Genomic DNA, 21570 nt, shown 5'->3' with positions numbered 1-21570 from the left:
TTTTGTGCCTCGCAGGTAGTGAGAGAAGCAAAGATCATTCCTCTATCATAGCCCAAACCATCTTACTGTGACCCTGATAGGTATCCCCCCCTTCTCCTTTCTTGCATAGTGTTAATGCTGTTCATATCCCCCCTGATTGGCGCAGTGGTACTTGTAGGAAGGAGGGAGGTGCTGGAAATACCACGCTAGTGCTAAGGGTTCAACACGTTTAGCACGTGAGCAGAAAGAAAAATATTGATGCAGGAGATACAATGTCTTCCCCTGGCAGGAGAAAATTTCCTTGTCTTCCTGGTGATATTTGAAAGCCTCGACAACAAGGCCACTTTCAAAGAAGAGCGTGCTTGAATTTCCACTTTGCATTGTTGGTGAGCAAAACTTGACAAGTAATTTCCAGACTGGGCAAAAAAAACTATGAAACAACGAAAGAAAGAGAGAGATAGAATAAGATGAGAGAGATGGGAGATAGGACTCAGCTGGCAAGCAGGAAGAAACAAAAAGGAACATGAATAGGAAGATAACATTAGAGTAGAAAGATTAACAAAATGGTAGTAGAAATATTCAATAGAGATCTAGGTAGGTAGATACAAACTGTTGGTAGCTGTGTGGATAGATAAATGGAAGGATTGTGGAGAGACACCTAATGATAAAAAAAGAAATGTAATATAGGGAGGATTTGTCTTGCATTTTGCTTGTGATGCTGGCACCCAGCCAAAGGAAGGCAAATCAGGGGAAAGACTGTCTCTTCAACCTCTTTCACTCCCTTATCGTAAAGGGGAAAGTCTTACTGAGATTTATGCATCTTTTTATTCTTTATTGAATTTCTGTCTTTATGAAAACGTGCAAGACTGTTTTCTTCTTGCACTTGCTAGTTGAATGATTGAAGGTATTGGGAGATTGTTTGGATTTTCTACATAGTGGTAATAGTCATTTGAGAATAGCATGAATAAATAATTACACAATGAGAGGTAGGAATGAGCGGTAGGCATAGCTAGATTTTAACAGGTATTTTATCGTCCAGGCTCTTGGACCGTTTAATGGACCTTCATCGGGGCTGCACGGACAAACAAGAGAGAATTATTCCTTACAGCAACTCTCTGCTTGAAACACCTGCCATACACCATACACCTTAACTTCCCAGGTCACATCCTCAGTTGTCTAATGATCACGACCATTCAGACAATCAAAAGGTGCCCCCCCCCCCCCAACACACACAATCCTACGGCATGAATCATTCTGGATCACTAAATTCAGAACCCTCCAACCCAGTGGAATCAGTGTTGGCTCCAAAACAAACACGACCCAACATCACTGATCTCTTGTGTAATAGATACATGTATCAATGCCCCATATGTGCATCATTATCACAAACACACCCAAACCTGCCCAGCAGCAACATCAACTGAAATTAAACAATACAGTTTGTGTATTGTGAATTGTCCACATTACTCTACCAATTACTCACCCACCAATGTTCAAAGATATTGCACAGACTGTTAGTTTCTCCTATATCTGTCAACAAAACTATAATGTACAACTGTACGCATGCCGCTTACGCCATGTACATCATGGGTCACTACATTATCATAGTACAATACTCAGATGTCATGTTTTTCTCTTGAATAAATTCATGCCCGAAATCTTAAGTTTACCATGCATATAATTTTTGTAATCCTCCTACCCATAGTCGTTCTTTTAAGCAGACAGTTGCTGTCAGGAATCGTTTTCTCTTGTCTGACCATGCAGCCCTAATGATGCTTCACTGAATGGATAGAAAGCTTGGACAATGAACTACCCATTGAATGTAGCTACGCCCACTGCTCCTTTCCTCTTTTCAACATTGCTATCATGAAGTATCACTGTGCTTTTTGTATCTGTACACGGTACATGCCCTTCCTTGCACATGATTTGTAAGTCGTATCATCAGTAATGTGAAGGGATGTAAAGGATCCTCCTGCCATTCACGTTTCTTTGATTTTTGTAAGATGAAGGAGAAGATGATGTTGCCATGGCGATATAGACCATGATGAAGACACATTGGATGCGAGCATCAAATGAAACTGTTTATCTTCTCTTCTCCCAAGGGCCAAGGGGGATGGGGTGGAGATGGGGTTAGGTAAGGGGGCGGGGATAGTGAGACACTTGAAAACCAGACTGTCAGGATGGCCCTCAAGCTGCTGGTGTGTCAGTGAGGTAATATGATCAGGTTGCCGCATTTCCCTTGGGGGCCATTGGACAAGTTGTTGGGAAATGAAGGCATCATTTGCGCAGACCTTATGTAAATCATTGCTGCGTCTGCTGCTGCTTACGCACTAATCAAGGCATTCAATGATCCATTACACAAGCTGTCAAGGAAGGGGGTGGGGAGGGGGTAGATTAGTGGAATCAGGATTTTTCTTCTTGTGTGGTGGAGACAGCGGAGCATAGATTAGAGAACATCATGAGCTGATTGTGCAGGCAATAAAATAGTTTGCTATCATTCACTAGTTCTTTAAGCGCAAATTTCCGGTTAGTACATACATTGTTTTTTTTTTTTTGTTTTTTTTTTTTTTGGGGGGGGAGGGGATATTTCTCTTTCTGAAACTGATGAGTTACTTGAGAAATCTTAGACTTTGCTGTGTCACAAAGTGATAGATAGGGGGGGGGGGGGCAGGAGAAAGGATTCAATGGTAGAAATGGTTTGAATAAAGTGTCTTTAATGTTTTTACAGAATTGCAATGTCACAGTAGTGCCAGTATCTGTAAATTCTTTTTGTATTGATTCTTTGTAAGGATGAATGCAAGTTCTGTTTTTGTCAAAGGTAGACAAAATTGGCCACAAGCTGCAAAGAAGGTCATGGAGGTTCACAGCCTGCATGCTTGGCCTGTAAATCCGCTGATCTTCTTATCATTCGCTCTTGATACTCGAGGGCTACGCTGTGAAATGGCAACATATGAAATATTCATATCCGGAACTTTATGTAATTTTTTTTTTCCTTCAATCATACACGTGAGCACAAAACAGATGTATAGTGACCTGAATTGCCTTGTTTCTTCCTCAGTGGGCATTACCTTTACAGAACCTTCTTTTTACCACCTCACATTTGTTTATGATTTCTACAAAGACCAAACATTAAATCATGTATCTTCATAAGAGGAGCTCTTTTCAATCTGTAGTTAGATTGATTTCAGTCAGAATTCTAAGAGTCTGTATGTATCTAACAAAGTGGAGAACACGCTCCGTATTTTCCTGCCTATAAACTACTTACAAATGTAGTTGCTAATATTGCAATTCATTTTGTTTTCCGTATCTGTTGGTTTGGTTTGCACTAGGACAAACTCATGAAACATATAGGATACCATGGAAAATGTGTGTAATTGTAATTATGATAATGATATTATTTCTGTTTTGACACAGTTTTGTTACTGTCATTTGTTAAATAATCATGGAAAAGTGTTTGTACATATATGAAATGAAATCTGTGATGTTTATCTAGGCTTGTTCTGTCATTGGAGCCCTAAATTCATAAAAAACATTTTTTTTTTTTTGCATCAGAAGAAAGTGAAGAATCATATTTCCTTCATGCACTTTAGTTTAACATGCGATAAACACATAGAATGAAAATACAGTTCAATCTTTTGGCCTATATATAGTTTTGTGAAGGGAACATGTTTCAGCTAGAATTTATGGCCGCAAATAATTAGAACTTTGTTCTATTCATTGTAAACAATGTGTGTCCTATTTCAAACACACTATTCTCATGAAATATGTGTGTTTTTGCACATGTTGGGGGGGGGGGGGGGATGAGGTTTAACTGCATGCAATGGCAGAATCAATACAGCTGCAGGCTGATTTGTTAGGATGAGTTATATCAGCAACACTGTCACTCATCACCTCCATTCCATGCCCGCCTGTTCTATCTCCATCTTCCATTGAATTCTCCACTCCCTTTAAAGATCTCCTGATATGCACCTCCTTGCTTAATTTACCTGATTTGCTTATTTTCATTGTTCACCCTAATTCCATGTCTTCTGAATTGTGCAAAAATTTCCACACCACAATAATTTTCGCTTTTGTGGGAGTACCTGATATTTTCTTTGCACTGTACTCTTGACAAATGTGCAACTCACCATTAGCAAGACAGGCTTCAGATATGTACAGCTCAGGCCCTTCAAATTAATGATAATCATCACTATGTTTGAATATTTCAGCACCTAGTTTTTGGCAAATAAACTAATCTAGAAATGTGATATATCAAAAAATATGTGTGAAATATTTTCCTATTGTTAGCTGATACACAAAATTATGGTAAACTGCATACCATTAGATATTGTTTTCCATTTACTTTTTTTCCCCTCAACTTTACTCTCATTGGCATCACAACGGGCCAGAAAGATTTGTGTGTGTGGGTTTGTGAGTTATCCAATGTGAATATTTCTTGAAATTAGCCAAGCCTGAAATAATACCACATTGGCATAGTTACATAAAAAGATGTAAAGAATCCATAGCTACAGTCTTACCCATTGTTACTCATGTGAGCTTTCCTTTGTGTCATTTTTGCGGCTTAACATTACAGAGTGACAAAATAAAAAGAATTTTCTGGTAAACACACTTCCATTAGTCCGTGTTGTTACCATGTTGGTACATCAGTAAGTTTCAATACTTTTTAAGTTTTACTTTTATTATTACAAGTCATCTGTAGTTCATATCCGACTAGTGTATTTCAAGAAACGACTCATTAAATGATTGGCTTGTTATTTTCTCATTTATCAAAACATATTTCCCAGAATCTGTAAATGATCTTTAGCTCTTTAAATCATTACTGATGGTAAATGCACTCTGAAGGGATCCAGGGAACTCACAGAGAATGTCTGTGCCTCAAATTTGTTATCGAGATAGCATTTTCATCCAAACCTGACAATTCATGTCCCATTGAAATATGAGTAGATAATTTGATCAGTTTATTTTGTAGATGAGGGCCAATTAAGACCACCAATTTCACAGCTTGATTTTTCTATTCCATCAGCCTTGCACTTTTCCCCCATTTCTGTCTTCTCCCTTGTCTGTCTATCAATATTCTTCTCCCTTAGAAAAAAAAAAGATCTGGATCTCTTCATCTATTACCCATAAAGCCTTGCAATTAACTGGGCGGAAAGCAAATGGGAATATCCCCATCCCTCCGGTTCTTTGATCAGGATTGACAAAAGTGGATTGATTGATAGCTTTTTGGTTTATTCCTGTTAGAAGGTACCCAAAGTGCCCTCAGTCACTGATCCCTTGGTGGTAAGAAATGACATTGCATTCTATCCCAACCCTAAGGCATTTATAGAAAAAAGGAGAAAAAAAAAGGGAACAGGCCGAAGAAGAAGAGCAAGAAGTGATAAGGACTGTCACTCAAAGGAGCAAGTTCCTCCCATAGATGAAGATCAGAATGTGTGTCACTTGTTATGACAAACTGTGCCTTTTGAAACTTTTAGGGGAGACGTTTCTCTTTTTGTTTGCGGTGTTGGCGTTGATGTCACTATTGGCGTGTTGTTGAGAGGCAGCTAGATTGTCATCTACTTAAAACTGTTCTGGGTATAAATGGTGGTAACCCCCTTTATGTGGTCTCTCTGCAGTTTCGGATAGATATCATTGTGGGATGGCTGTGAATGCCAGAGGGGCATGTGGTGTATCGTCAATAAGGACTTAAAGGACGGGTGGCATTTTGGTCCTGTATCTAAAGCAGGTATTGAGTGTTTGCCATTTGCCCAAAAGATAAATTGTCATTGTAAATACTGTACTTGTAAATGAAATTCAGATGTGGTGATGAAAGTTAATCAGAAGAGTAAAAGTTTCTGTTGTTGTTTTTTTTTACAGATTACAATCTGAAGCCAAGAGCCATATACCATTGATTATAGCCTATGTATTATGGCCTAACGTGTTATTTCAATATATTGGTTTGTTTGTTTGTTTCTTTTCCAGAGAGAATGACAAAAACAAACGAAGCAGTCTGATACATGCATTTGGGACTTACAAGTACAGATACTGTTTTGGAGCAGCACATTCAGGCACATCCTAATGTGTAAACCAATGGATTTGTTGCTAATCATCTACTGAAGATATGAAGTTATTTTATGTTGACAACAATGTTAGAGACTTAGGGCATATAACATACTGTAAAATCAGAAATGTTCAACTGCATTTTTATTTTGTGAATTTTGCAAGAGCCTAGATTTGTGAAATTAAAATGCATGTAAAAGTTCTTCACTATGATATCTACTGTGAGGTTAACACTATAATGCTTTGGATGCCAGTGGCAAATTGAGAAAATTTCTTGCCATGATAAAAGGCTGTTTGCTCAATTCTCGAAAAATTTATGCCACTAAAAAGGCCGTCTGCTTCAATATGAGAAAACTTCATGCCATGAAAGAGGCTATCTGCTCCATTTTACAAAAACTTTGTGCCTCGAAAATTTCCTGCTTTACAGTAAAAGAAAACTGTTGGCTGTTATGAGAGCCTGTTGTCATTATGCCTCCGCCACGAAGTGGTGCCGGAGGCATTATGTTTTCGGGTTGTCCGTCCGTCCGTCCGTCCGTCCGTCCGTCCGTCTTTCCGTCCGTCTGTCCGTCCGTCCTTCCGTCCGTCCGTCCGTCCGTCCGTCCTTCCGTCCGTCCGTAATGAATTTTGTGGACAGGGTAACTACCAAAACCTTTTGAGGTATCCTAATGAAACTTGGCATGTATGTGTATTAGGGGGTGAAGTTGTGCCTATCAACTTTTGGGTGCACATGCTTGAGGTCAAAGGTCAAAAGGTCAAGGTCAAATGCTTAAAATTTTACTATTTCCCCCATATCTATGCAATGCCTGAAGATATTTTCTTGAAACTTAGTGTATACATGTACTACCCAATTAAGATTCTCTGGTGAAAGTTAGGGGTCATGAGGTCAAAAGGTCAAAGGTCAAAAGGTCAAGCAAAATGTTAAAATTTCACTTTTTTCTCTGTATCTTGGAAATTGTTCAAGGTATCTTCATGGAACATAGTATATATGCATCTACTGACTGGCAGTGGTTATCTAGGGAATTTAGGGTTCATGGGGTCAAAGGTCAGGGGTCAAAGGTCAAGGGCAATACTTCAAAATTTTACTATTTTCCTTATATTTATGCAATGCCAGCAGGATTTTTTTTTTAACTCGATGTATGCATGTGTAACCCAATAGAGATTCTCTGGGATTTTTTTTTTTGCCAAGAACGTCAAAGGTCAAAAGGTCAAAGATCAAGTGAAAGTGCTGAACTTACTTCTTTCTCCATATCTCGGAAGTGGCTCAAGTTATCTTGAAACCTAGTACATGCTGAATTTATGTATGTTCTGCCTGACAGTGATTCTCTTATAAATCAAAGGCCAGATGAAAATGATAACAATTTACTGTTCAATACAGAAATTGCGCTTTTTCTCCATACCTTGAAAATTACTCAGTGCATAAACTTATGAAATGGTCAATGTAAAGTTAAAGTTCTTAACTCTTAACGTGCCATGGTCGCCGAACGGCGACCTTAGTGCTGACGTGCCATGGTCGCCGATCGGCGACAAAGAAGAGCGCGAAAAACATTGATTATTTAAGTTCTTATGGTACCATAATGTGTTACACCAAGAAACTGACAATGATATGTACTAGTAGCTGACTAGCATAGCCATCGTTTTCACCAAAAATATGAGTATGCTTACATTGGAAAATTTTGAGTAAATACGTGATTTTTCGGCTAGATGTATTTTTTTCGCGTCGGGAAAATCCGCAGCGAGCGCACCCTCTGCGAGATGTGTATAGATCAAAAGTCTCATTGGTAAACCACGCGTGTGTATGCTATTTAATCTGCGTGTATTGCCTATGCGGTTCCAGTTGTATTGTTCCGCTTGGATGCTGTCCGGCGGGAAGCTGCTTTGATTTTGTCCCTCAAAGACGGTAAGCTTGCGTTCGTCGGTCAAGTCTTTCATCCTTTTATTTTGGAGAACTTCACTAATCGTCCCCACGCTAGCATACAAAAGAAGAAGACGCTTTTGTTCTTGTCTTATGCACGTGTGCAGTGAACGGAAAGTAGACCTGTAAACTATGCCGCTTGGTACCACACGTAGTTCGTAGTTTGTTTTGGCGTGATTACCTTCTCCTAGTTCGAAGCGAAATGAAATTCAAAGTAGAAATCTAGTGTTTCGGAATTTCAGACAAAATATAGATCGCAAAAGATGAACATTATTTTGCTTAGTTCAGTTTAAAAATTGTAGGCAGCGTTCGCAAAGAGCGAATAGAGCTGTTGTTTTGAGCGACGACATGCAAATAGTACAAATACTAATCATCACTGGTTTTGACCTAAAACCGATTTTTTTTTCTCAAACTTACGAAAGTGACTGGAACTGTAATTTTAGCGCAAACTGGCTGTATTGGTTTTACTCCACCGATATGAAAGTACACTATAGAGCCTGATTTTCTATAATCATGTATGTGACGATGTGCACGTGAAAATCAGTCAAACTATGTTGTTATCCATGTACTGGTTTTTGTTTTTGTGCTTGCGTCCACGGTTGCATTTTTTTTTTCTTTGAGGGTTTCTCTTCAATTGGTCTTCATACTGTACCTCTTTCGGCATGCCTTCTCTCTTATTATGTTGCTTCTTCTTTTCTCTATACATTTTGAAGAAAACTAGTTTTCACGCATTGAGCGTATCTCCGTATCCGTAAAATTTGTCATTGTCCTGCCGTATTTTGGAGGATGTTTTGGTTCTTGTAGCTTTCCGGCTATAAATAGCGTGTAAATAACCTTGGCTATTGGAACAGTAAATGTCTCTAACTACGTACTCTCGAATTAGCGACCAGAATCGTTGCGAACGTCAAGAATATTTATCTTATTTCTTTTGGCCAAAAACAAAAACAAAATCAAAACAAACAAAAAAGAACCATCGACAGTCGATTGGTGTATTATAGAAATTGTTTACTCAACCACGCAAAATGATCAATAATTATTTATCATTTCATGATAACAAAAATCGAAGCTGTATCGTTTATCGCCAAGCAATGATGCAGACACAATCCCTACAGCACAGTCTCGATAAAGTAGAACAGAATTCGATTAGTAATTCGTAGACAGCCAATATCAAATTCGCAAACGGGTTTTCTTGTTTGATTTTGATTTCAACTGTTTAGGAAGCTCGAAACCTATAATTTGATAGGTTTCCAAACATTCATCGCTTAGTGAGACACAGAATTAAAGTATATTTACGCATTTATGTTATTTGTTGAGCTTTGCTTATCGTTTATCCTACCTCTTATAGAAACGTGTTATTTTCCCCGAGTCGCAGGTGAAGAGGAAAATGTTCAAACTCAAGCAAATCCATCAAAGTTATTACGTAGGACTTTAGATAAGAGAGAGAGGGAGAGAGAGAGAGAGAGGATGCAAAGTAACATCAAACTGTTTGTTAGCATGCAGATTTTGAAAACTTCAAACTCAGATCCCGCTGTTCAGTCCTTGGAGTAAAACAGTGTTGGAGATCACACAAAAAAAGAAAGAAAGAAATGTCGGATGATGCTGCTTCATGAAAACTGTGTCACAACGCAATGAAGGTACGAATTCAAGTACGGAACTAACATCCATCGGCTATTATAAACCAATGAAGGAACTTCAACAGTAGAGTGATCGATGTTATGATTTCCATGAACGTTCAAAATAATTCTGATGGTTACAAATCGCTCGGTATGAAACCTATATTGGCAGGCGCTATAGAGATTTCTGACGCCATGTGAAAGTATGGAATGTGCCGTTGAATAATGTCATATTCAGATAATCAAATGTTTCACGGCGAATGAGACTAAAGACAATCAAAGACAGCAAACATTGAAAAAGCATACCAGCAATGTAAAACGTGATTTATACTTGTCGGCACCTACAGTTTTGTCTTCTTGTCACCAATTTTGCTATGCAGATCAGGCCTACTGTCAGGGGGCTTTTGATTCTTTTTAAGTGTTATTTGTACCGTAATGATTTTGTTGAATGTAATTGCATTGTTCGCTCCTTCATCATGATATGTGCAAAGCTGCCTTTCCTTTCACTGTTTATCTGTGTCATGTTTTAGTGTCTTGTCTCAATTCGTTGTTATTTTCGCTGTTCTGATCGGGCTTTTGGAAATTTCAAATCTGACTGAATTCATTCGTTTGCAAGATTCAATTACTTCACAACTCTGGCCGCATAGTTCACAAGTACAGCGCTATTGAACTTTACTATTTCAAAGTGAGATGATCGTTTCGAGAATGAGAGGGCTCCTCCCAACGTAGCGCTATTTTACCGAATCATGAAATGAATGGTGAGCTTTTCAGTTGCACGCACATGGCTTCAAACACCAGCGCTGGGCTTACAAGCACGTGGTGTGCTGCTCCGAGCGACTGACCTCGTGGTGCTGAGATTGAACTGGTTTTCTAGCCAAACCCACTTTACTTTGATTTCTCTGGATTGGCAATAAACACAAAAGTGGTATACTACCGTGAATTAACTTTGTTATAATATTTTGGTAATGTTGTGATCGCATGGACAGTGGCTGGCAATAGGATGATCGGATCCACATTCTTGATTGATACAGCGTTAGACAAATAAAAACCGGAAGGCGTGTGCACTTTTATCGGTCAGATCACGGCAGCATCTTCGCTTTCGATCAGGAGTCATGTTCATCCTTCAAGCTGCCCCTAGCAACCGCTAGTGTGTATTGTACTCAATCAGTACTCGGATGATCTCCGCCGTTACCAAGGAATTGCGCGCGCACAAATCCTCGCTGACAAAGGCCTGCCGATTTCAATAGAGTGCGCCCACCCGTAGTCCGCATAGACAAAAGAAGGATTAGAGGGTGCTTCCTTCTCAAGTGGACAAAAGACACTTTCCAGGGCCCGGGACAATTACTTTAGTTTCAAATACAGGATCTGGGACTAAAGGACTCCGATTTGGGAATGAATTACTGAGGCAGAAAGAGAAATTGCTAAGACAAAATAAACCGCTTGTATCTTTGGAATCATACAATTCTAGAAGACAATTTTGCTATCATTTGAAACGGGAGATGTAGCTCTAAAACTTTCTCACAGAGTCAAGGGAGCGTTCTATTGAAGAAAAATCACGACTGACTCTTTCTTTTCCTACTACACAAAAAATTCCAATAATTTTTTGATGATATTATTCATTTCTGCAATATTTCAAGTTCAGATAGATATTACGGAAAACTGACTACATGGCACGAAAGAACAATCATTTCTTGATATTTGTTGTGTAGAACTCAATTCAAAACAGTCGATAGTTTGAAAGATATGGCAGTTTTAAATTACATTGTCAGTCCAGTTTCGATACATTCTGGCCTTAAGTAAAAACCTCTGGCACGTTAGGGGTTTTGGGCCTGGCACATTAAGAGTTAAATCCCCAAATACATGCTCTCCTATTCATCCAATTAAACATAGGTCAAGGAAGGTAAACATTCAATACATTTGTGACAAATATGTCATTTTAATATTTTGCCAATTTTGTGAAAATGTAATCACACATTGTCCACATGTACTATAGACCTATTAGGAGAATCATGCATTATGGCGGAGGCATACCAGTCGCCATAGCGACATTTCTAGTTTTCATTTTAGAATACTGAAGCTTAAAACTTTGAGAATTTCTTAAATTATCACCTGTAACATGCAACCATGACTTCATAAAGTTTACATGCCTTTTTATATGAAAATGAAATATAAGATTACAAATTTATGGCTGATACATCAATCAATTTCTCAATGTTGTGATTATTGTTCTTCATGACAACTTGCCCTGCTAAGCATTCAGATATCACAGATATTGTGATATGTGATGCGCATTCTGTGACCAATTTATTCTTGTCTTTTTGGAGGCTGCACAGTCTTTCAATATGGGAAGGTGCTCCCCCTCCCTCCCCCCCCCCCCCGCCAATATCTCTGCATAATCTCTCTGACCCCATTCCTGTATGCAGCGTCATGGTTATCTGATCATCGATGACCTTTGCCAGTAATGAACCTGCTTTGTCTCTCCTTTGTTTTGTGCTTATCAGGGGCAGACGCAGCCCTCCTTATGTGTTCATAACATGCACTTATGACATTGTTGTTCAAATGTTCAGCCATTGTTTCTGCATGGTTGAAGAGAAAAGGCAAGGTTTCCTCTGGGCATATCCCAGGAGATAGCCGTGTCCAGATGGATTTCATGTCATATTGCCATTTGAGGGGAATCACAGGAGACTTTCCTTTATTTTTTGTCCCCTCTGTTTCATCTTTGCGGCAAACACCTCCCAGATTGTAATGTAATTGGAATTCATGTTCATCATGTGCCAATGAGGATGGCTTTCTGTGGAGGCCTGGTGCAAATGACTGCCAAGTCTAGCTTATGAAATGCCATTTCCTCCCCCTGTAATTTTTTTTTTTGTCTCTATGATTGTATCACCCTCTCACCTCCCATGATTGCTTCGAAAGTGTTTGCTGGACACACACACACACACACACACACACACACACACACACTCACACACATCGGTAGTCATAGCCTGCATGTAGATCTTGCAATTGTTTTTTTTTTTTCCAGAAGTTACATGCAGTTTACCATGTTAGGAAAGGCCATCATCAATGTGTGCTCCATACATGAAACATTATAAGTGCTTATGATAGTGTAAGCTTGGTGCTTAGTGCAGCAATGTTTGAATCTCCAAGGGTAATGATTACCGGGTTGCAGTTGGAGTGTCCAGTAATATCTGACATTCTGCAGTGCTACATGCTCTCGCCTTTAAACTTGTCAACATCTCTCATTCTCTCTCTCAATTCCATCTCTATTTTCTCTCCCACTGTCTCCTTGTGTGTGTGTGTGTGTTTGTCTGTCTTTCTCTCCCTCTCTCTCTCTCTCTCACTGTCCCTCTGTGTGTGTGTGTGTGTGTGTGTATATGTGTGTGTGTGTGTTTGTCTCTGTCTGTCTGTCTGTCTGTCTATCCCATTTATCTCTGCAGGGTTTCTCAACGGCCTGGACACTCTGAGATTCTCGCGCGGTCACATGGACGAATTCCTCACTGTACCCCCGGCTGGATGCAAGGACGATGACAAAATCAGGTACACACGCTGTCACTGACCCATGGGAACAATATACATACAAGCATTATGTGTTGACATTCAAAATTTTTTTACTTCTTTTACATTGTAGACCTTTGTGCAGAGTTCAAGTAACGTTTGGCCTCTTTCAGTTTGTAGAATTGTAGTTAGCTTTAAAGTAAAGTTCACCTCAACCCTACTAGGGACAAAGTTAGCTTTGTGATTTCCATTTTGCCTAATGTCAATACGATATTTTTTCAATTTGTTTCCAAAGATACTGTTTGAAAAAAAAATGATCGAGCATCATGTTTTTAGTATTAAATAATCATCTTTTGCCAAGGCCATAACCTGCAATTCGTCTACACTCTGTTATTGCAACATTCTAAAGTGTGTACAGTAAAGGATTTGACCATTTTGGCTTCAGTAGGTTTTACCCATAAAGTCCCCCAAACCACATCTATAGGTATGTGGTGTGGTGGATTTGATTGTTAATTTCTTTCAGTTCAGCCTATTGTTGATTAAATGTAATCATTTTGGTCGGATTCTTTCAAAAGCCCCTCAATTGTTCAGTTATGCCTACATAAGTTTTGAATGGGCAAAACATTGTAAAAGACTAAAATTCCTGTTGCCCTCTCAATGCTGCAATTTTTGTCTGGAAATTTATATGTGATTTTTTTTCGATGCTGATTTTTTTGCTAATGGAATGAATTAAGTAATTCCATCTATGCTTTCTCCCCTAAAAGATACACATAGATATTCAGAGATAATAATGTCATCATAAATGGATGATAATTTCTGCAGCAAAAAAATTCTGAAGACTTGATTGGTTACATCCTGACTACCAATAAGGGCTTTCAGTTACTGTATACAGCAACTATTTAGTGAGTCTTATTTTTGGTGAATCGGGACCTCATAGTCACAATTTTGTTTAAATTCTTATTCAAAGATCAGGAGAATTTTCACTTTACCTATTGTTACATTGATCTATCCAAGATACAATGAAACAGCAAAGACTTCCATGTAATGGAGTCATTCCTGTAAGTAGTAACTGCAAGTTACATGCAAAATCTTTATTTGATTCCTAACAGTGAAGTGGCGTATGAGACTGGATCAGTTGCATTGTATGCCAGATCACTGTGGAGAGCGGAGCTGATCATGAAGAAGTGAGTATATCACTCCTTTGTTAACTTTCCTTCTTCCCCCTCTTGTTCCTCCTCTATCTCTCCTTTCTGTTGTATATATATGCCATATGTGTTCTAGTAGCATTTGTTTTAAGCCATTTCTGACAGTTTGATCTCTTTGTGGCACATTATCTAAATACCTCTGTGTACGAGTACTCAACAATACGCTTTGAGAATATGTTACTGTAAAAGTGGTTTTTTTCGCGGTGGTTTAATTTTCGTGCTTTTCGCGCTTTGAGGTTGAACCGCGAATTTAACATCATGCGAAAATGTTTTGAACTCGTTGCTTGTACAACGCTATCATTAACGACCGCGAATTTAAACACACGCGAAAAAATCCGCACCGATGGAAACGCGAAAGGTTCTGTACGCGAAAGAAACCACTTTTACAGTAGTATACCAAGGATTACTTCTCTTCCTACATTGTTTTATATTGATAACACTCTTTGTCTTGGCTATGTCTGAGAGACTTACACCTCTTGTTAGAAAAAACAGCAACATATATTTCAGTCTTTCTGATGGCCTTAGCTCTCATTTTGGAGAAATAATCACCCATCTGTGTGTGTGAATGTACCACGTGCATCATTGAATATATGTGTACCTCTCATGAAGCCAAATTGACTGGAAATTGTTGGACATGTGCAACAGTCATGGTATACAAATAGTGAATGGTCAAGAGTGCGATGGTACAAGGTTTTGCATGAGGCGTAAGATAGAGGCGCTCTATTCAATGAGGCAATTAGGAAAGCCGAGTTGAATAGTGTGTCTCATCTTTCACCGAGTGCGAAATCTTGTTCCATTGCATGAGTAAAGACCATACAGTATATGTTTTATACAACACCTCAGACATCAAAAGATGTGGTCCATACAGATTCTTGAATTTAGTCCAGAAATGACAACCATTTTCTGTGAAAGGCAAATGAAGAGCACAGTCACAATCAGCTGTGTATTGTGCATACGTATGCAAAACCAATTGGTTGAAGTTGTTTACAAAATTGAGTGACAAAATACACGCGTGTAAGCACGCTTGTAATTGTTGAGTGAGTGTGGCAAATGTTTGTTTATGGTGACATCAGAACTGCGCAGTGGAACAAAAAACATCAAGTCAATTCTCGCTATCGCCAATGACGTAAAAAGTACCCGGATGTTGATTTAAGCGTCATTTACGGTGCATTATGGGATAGTCCGGTAGCAAAGTCACTTCCGTTCGTACGCGCGTGATACGTGACTAATGTGATTTACACATACAACCGACTGTATTCTACGTGTACTTCCGGTTTTCTCGACTTGAATTACAGCTTAAATATGATTTGAAATTTCTCCATTCTTAAGAAATTGCTGTTACTACAACTATTGGTTGTTGCTGCGAAGCTGCCATGTGTTGTTCGCACGACAATAAATGAAAAAAATCTGCAGAAATAGGACCCTTACTGGCATGCGAGACGTGACGTGGCAGCGTGGGTGAAGTTTGTGGGTGACTCCACAGCGCAGTACGTGCACGCGCGACTTACTAGTAGTGGTAGTAGCATTAGGTAGTAGGCCTAGTACAGTGCCTACGTACATTGTACGTACTTACTTGGAAGAAATTGCTTTGGAGACAGGATAAGTTCGAGATCACTGTTCGTTCCCGATTGTGTTCGCGACATTTCGACAGAGAACAAATAAAGAAAAGAGATGGGCATTCCATGACGATATACTGTATATCCAGGTGGGTGAATATTTTCCAGCATATTTTCAGCGTATGCAGAGATGACTGATCTGTGATGTACGCCGTACCGGTATGTGTTAGCTTATGCGCTGCGTGCAGTCTAGTGAGAGCATGAGTGGTGCATGCTAGCAAGAAAGGCCGGCCGCCGGCGGCGGGGACTACAGTGTACGAGTATGACAGGCCTGGCCACTCGCTGGCTCGGGCAGTACAGCGGCCTACTGTACTAGTACTAGTATCCGTGGTCGGCGCTGCGCTATAGGTAAGGTACACGTACGCGCATGCTAGCGTTGTGCAAATTATGCCCCGCGCCGGAAGTGCCCTTGCTACCAAGTGAACTAAATCTTGACGAGAAAGCCACATCCGGGTACTTTTTACGTCATTGGCGATAGCGAGAATTGCGAGTTTAACACAGGACTCAATGGACTTTGTTGACATCAGCCGTGCCATTCATGATAAGTTCACTTTACAAGGAATTAACAGGAATATAAAGTACACTCCAGTGTGAATGAAAGTGTAAGTGGTCCATACAGTTTTGTATATTTTGAAACTCTGATTCTTCTGCATTTTTGTTGTGTGGGGGCTTGTGTGTGTGTGTGTGTGTGTGTGTGTGTGTGTCTTAGTTCATAACATTGCAAATCATGACATTTCAATAACATTATGAGATGTTTGGAGGTGTTATGAGGTGTTAAGATAAAAAACCTGACAGTTTACAAATAAAAAGTAAGTTGTAAAGGGCACATTTCAGTAATAATTGTCATGAGAGTAAAATTTAGAAGACCTTTACTTGTCTTGATGTACTTTGTGAGTACAGTCATGAGAAATTTTTGAATTGCGTATTCATTTTTGGACAATTAGAATATTGCTGTAAGTATCTAGGCATTAGGTTTACAGCAATAGATGCACATTATTTGATTACATTAATAGGAATTAATGTCATGGATGTTCATTATTACATAGACTGGGTACCATTATGTGGCATTCCTATAAAGCTTGGGCAACATTAAATGCTGTTGTGCAGTCATTTTGTTAGGCCTATAAATTTATTTACAAACAAAATTATCAGATTTAATTTCATGAAGAGATAAAATCATGTTGATACAAATTGTTTTTTTCTTATGAAAAATGTTATCCAACCTGCACTATCATCAATCAAAGAGCACTTTCTGATGCAGGCAAGTGACAGTGAGCTAATTCTCTTTAATACTTATTGACAAAAAAAGGGACATTTTCCGTACCGTAGCCTTCTTCTGCTGCACTTGATTTTGACTGTTTACTAATCGACTGCATATTGGAGACTGATCGAGCAGTCTGGGTACTGTAATCGTGTGATATTCCCAAATTGCCATTTAACATTTCAAAGTCTTTTATATGCAATGTAGTGTATGAATAAATTAAGGTAGTGTAAATGTCACATAGAGGACCATTCCACCCCCCAGCTTTTATCCATCGCATGAGATGTCTAGCTATATCCGAATAAGTATTAGCACTGCAGTGGTCATTTTCAGGTCAGTTAATAAGTTTGCATCTCTCATTTTTCCACCGATCAGACTAGGATGGGATAAGGAGATGTGTGACAATAGATGATGTTTGCCATGCGTCTCCTTTCAAATTCCACCCCATTTTGCCTGAGGTGCTTCTGTTGTTGTGAGCTAAAAACTTTTCAAATACATATTTTCCACATGGGCACTGTATGGTATTCTTTACCCCAATTTTGTAAGTTTATTGCGACATTTAAGTTTTACCTTTTCGTAAGGCTGTAAATGAAAACACTCTTGGATTGTAGTTGTTTCTTCTGATTGCCAAACTACATTCAATAACAGTTGTAACTGAAATGTTGCATTTTCCATCTGTGTGCCCAGTCCCATTGAAGGAAAGCAGTGAGAGTTGCTGTTGAAATCTACAGGCGTGGGAATGCCATTACAATTTGTCCAGATGCCTATTTGGATTTCAATAATTGATGTTTGACAGGACGTTGTTGCACATGGCCGGTTAAGACGAGATAGTCGACCACAGACATTACGCAGTCGGTCATTCAGGCATGGCATTGCAGCATGCCAACAGATTTTAAAGAATGTATTTTTATCAACCCATATTAAAAAGGAAAGTGTATCATGGATTTTGCTATCAAGCTGTAAATATAAGTAAATATATATAAATTTTATATGATAAATAAATGAATATAAGATATGTGTTTTTAGCTCAGTTGATTTAGCAGACTTACCTCACACTCATGCATTTGGAGATATGAGCATCATGTTCTTATCTGTTTCTGTGAATCTCCCTATGTTGGTATTGCTTAATAGTCTGCTGATAATTGAAATGGTACAAAACAATGAAAACAAAGTCAGTGAATTGCTATTAATACTTTGAAAATTAGACTGCTTTTCCTCTTCATCATCATCTTCTTCACTCTTCTTCTTCTTCTTCTTATTATTATTATTATCATTATTACTACTACTACTACTGCTACTACTACTACTACTACTATTTCTACTACTACTATTTCTACTACTATTTCTACTACTACTTCTATTTGTATCATTATTATTCCTATTAAGGTCATGAAGGTCCTATAGTATGTGAGGTAATTATATCTCCCATTAGTTTGTTAGTGATGGCTTTATTAGATGCTGTGATACATGTATAAGCATCAGCCACTGTCCAGCATCTTGAGTCTCTTGTGCTATATACAAGGTGAGCTGGGTAGGGCAGCTAAGAAGAAGGGAGTTGACCGGTGCAGAGATATGGCTTTGGGGCACGAAGGGTTGCCATGGACCCACAGCTGGTCCAGACCAGCTGGCTTTCGTCTTGGCAGGGTGACGGTGTTTATTTGTTTTGTACCGACCTATGAGATGTGTGCAATCACGTGAACTAATAACGCAACATAGCCAGCAGGGTTTTGTAACAGGGCTATAATCCACTTTTTTTTTTTCTCTCTCTCTCTTATCCTCTATGTATTATAATTTATGATAAACACCTTCATGTATAGGATAAATTGCAAGTATGAGTGATTCAGACATCCTCGTATACTCCATGCAGGCTGATGCATTTGCGACCAATTTGCATACAGAAAAGTAAAAGACGCTTTGACTAGATGTAAGAGTAATGCAGCTTTCTGGTGAGAAATAACAGATTTGATCAAATGCAGGGATATTTAGGAGAAGGTGACTAGCAATGGTTAAGTGACTCTTTTTTTTTCTTCTTTTGTTGATTTTGCTGTTGTTGGAGCATTGCTTTCTTCTGTACTGACATGGACGTTACTATGGCAGCTTTACTGGTTGCACGCCATGCAGATAACTCGTGGTTAATACAATGTACCTCCTGCAGGGAGCATCGCCAGTCAACGTTACTCAAAACCCAATAAAATGCTATTTGATAGCGTGCACGATCACCTTTAAAGCTACAACATGCATGATATTAGGAAAGGTTTTTGTCGTGGCATAATTTGATTAGATTGCAAAGGGAGATGACATTTGTCATGCATTGATATTAACTTTCATGGGCTTAAATTTGGTTGTCTATGCATTATCCGTGATAGTATTTCAAACCTGACATTAGGCTGCAATATGTCAGTCAGTTGTGATCAAATCTTCGGGGAGACAATTAATTGGCTCACATTTAAATATTTGCCGGCAAAGATCTGATGTTAAATATTGGAGAGATATTTGCAAGAAACGTCATGCTGTAAAGGGTTAACAGAATAAAGACAATATAGGTATTTCTGCCCTTATACTGTGTTGGATACTGTGTTGGACTCATTTTTGAAAGCACCAGAAATATGAAACTGAATTTTATACTTTTGAGCTTTCTGTCATTCTTTTCTTGCAAGATCATGCCCCTTTTTTAGTGCATTTTGCTCATTTGTTTGCCAATCAAGAGTGTCTGTTTTGTTAATTTGTTTTGAAGGGAAAGAAAAAAAAGCATTTTATTAAGGGATGTAATTTTTTGGAAGTGGATATATCGTTTTTGTGAGGAGATACCTTTTTTTTTTGTTCCTTTTAAGAAAAGAAATTGTAGGTTAATTAAGTGCAAATAACTACTGGATGCTTTCCAAACGTTACTCATATTGGTCCCTGCACAAAACTATTCAGTATTTGCCATATGTCAAGAAAGTTGATTTTATTGGATGGACTCAATACAAACTTTTGATTGTTTAAATAAAGCTTTTAGTAGTTAACTCAGAGCTTAGAGACTGGGTGTTGTTGTGTGATATCAATTGTGTCTTTTTTTGTTGTTGTGGATTACCTTTGGAGGTGGTAAATACCTTCCCTGCGAGCTCTCCCAAATTTTGTCCAAATTAGAATTTTATGTTCGGCAATTCGTCACATCCCTCTCTTCCCAGAATTTCCTGAATTTCACTTCTGTGCATCCTCCAGTTGCTTTTAGTTGTATACATACCATGAAAGTGGCTGTTTGATAAAATGAATTATGTTAGCATATTCATGCCGTGAATATTGCTTGACCTCCACATATGTTTCTTGTGTTGGCCGGGTGGAGACGTTAGTTCATATTGGGTTGGGATCTCGGGTGAGTTTACCTCTACAGTGATCACTGCCGTCTCAGGCACAAGGCCATAGCTGTCTGGACCCATCATTAAGTGTGTCTGTGTACTTTGTCAATGAAGCTGCTGCAACTGTTTGGTCATGCAATATTCGATTTCTCTGTAACCGCTTCATGACAATGTCAGGGTTGAATCAGCGGTAATTACGCCTGACGCCCCCGGATCGCCGAACAGAGGGCAAACTCTTTGATGAGTGCTCAACCCATCAGATGTGATGAACATGAGAAGTGTAGGGGTTGACTGTCACTTCTGGACCGCCGCCGTCTCATCTTCCAACCAAGCTCACTGTCTAGTATACATCAGACAGACAGACAGTGCATATATGCATTATATCATGCATGGAATATACTATGGGCATGACTAAAGTGACTCAAATATTACAAAATGCTTAAAACTAAATGAAAAAAAAAACCAGCCATAAAATATTCATTACTGTGTAATCATTTGTGAGTTTTGTTTTTTTCATTTTGTTTGTCTGTAGTTTTACATATCATGCACCTGTGTGAGATTTTATTGTATCTCTCTTCATAATCTTGTGTAGAATTAATTGCTCCTTTCTCCCTCTGCTTGGCCTAGTCTACCCATCAACCTTCTAATCTGTACATTCGGCATTTAACCCATAACATGCTTTGTTCTCTGATGGCATGAATGCTGGAGTGCCTTCTTTGCCAGCTGGCACGAATGTTTCGAAACTGCTTTTCCACAAATAGAGATTACCTAATCCCTGTAATCCCTATGTCATTACCATTGCCTTCCTGTTGGACTGAGGCACAATTGCTTTACCTGAGAGGGTTTTGCTAACTTCATAAGTGGGGCAAGTGTGGAGGGATCACTGAATGCTAGTGAAAATGTGCCTAGGCATGTAAAGGGTTCAAGCACCGATCAACAATGTCTCCCATTTCAAACATTTAAGCTGATTGATCCAACATGCTACCAGAGTCTCTGATATTGTGTAAATATGATGCTCTGAAAAATTCAGCTTGAAAAAAAAAATGCTACATGCTTCAAATAATGAAAAAAAAATTGAGTAACCCTATTTCCCATGTTCAATATTTCCC

General features: G+C 38.8%; 1 protein-coding gene across 1 annotated transcript in view; it reads left to right on the top strand.

The window, feature by feature from the left end:
- LOC139728602 (ryanodine receptor 2-like) overlaps positions 1-21570 on the top strand; it is a 326287-nt gene that overhangs the window by 97560 nt on the left and 207157 nt on the right. Inside the window, exons 8-9 of the mRNA XM_071639541.1 lie at positions 12984-13083; positions 14151-14225. Of these exons, the coding sequence (XP_071495642.1) occupies positions 12984-13083; positions 14151-14225 (175 nt within the window). The remainder of the gene's footprint in view (positions 1-12983; positions 13084-14150; positions 14226-21570) is intronic.

Source organism: Diadema antillarum, unplaced genomic scaffold (assembly GCF_040938485.1).
Source record: "Diadema antillarum isolate AM-2024a unplaced genomic scaffold, OU_Dant_1.0 seq00000187_RagTag, whole genome shotgun sequence".
Classification (NCBI taxonomy): domain Eukaryota; kingdom Metazoa; phylum Echinodermata; class Echinoidea; order Diadematoida; family Diadematidae; genus Diadema; species Diadema antillarum.
This window is presented reverse-complemented; position numbering and strand designations above follow the sequence as displayed.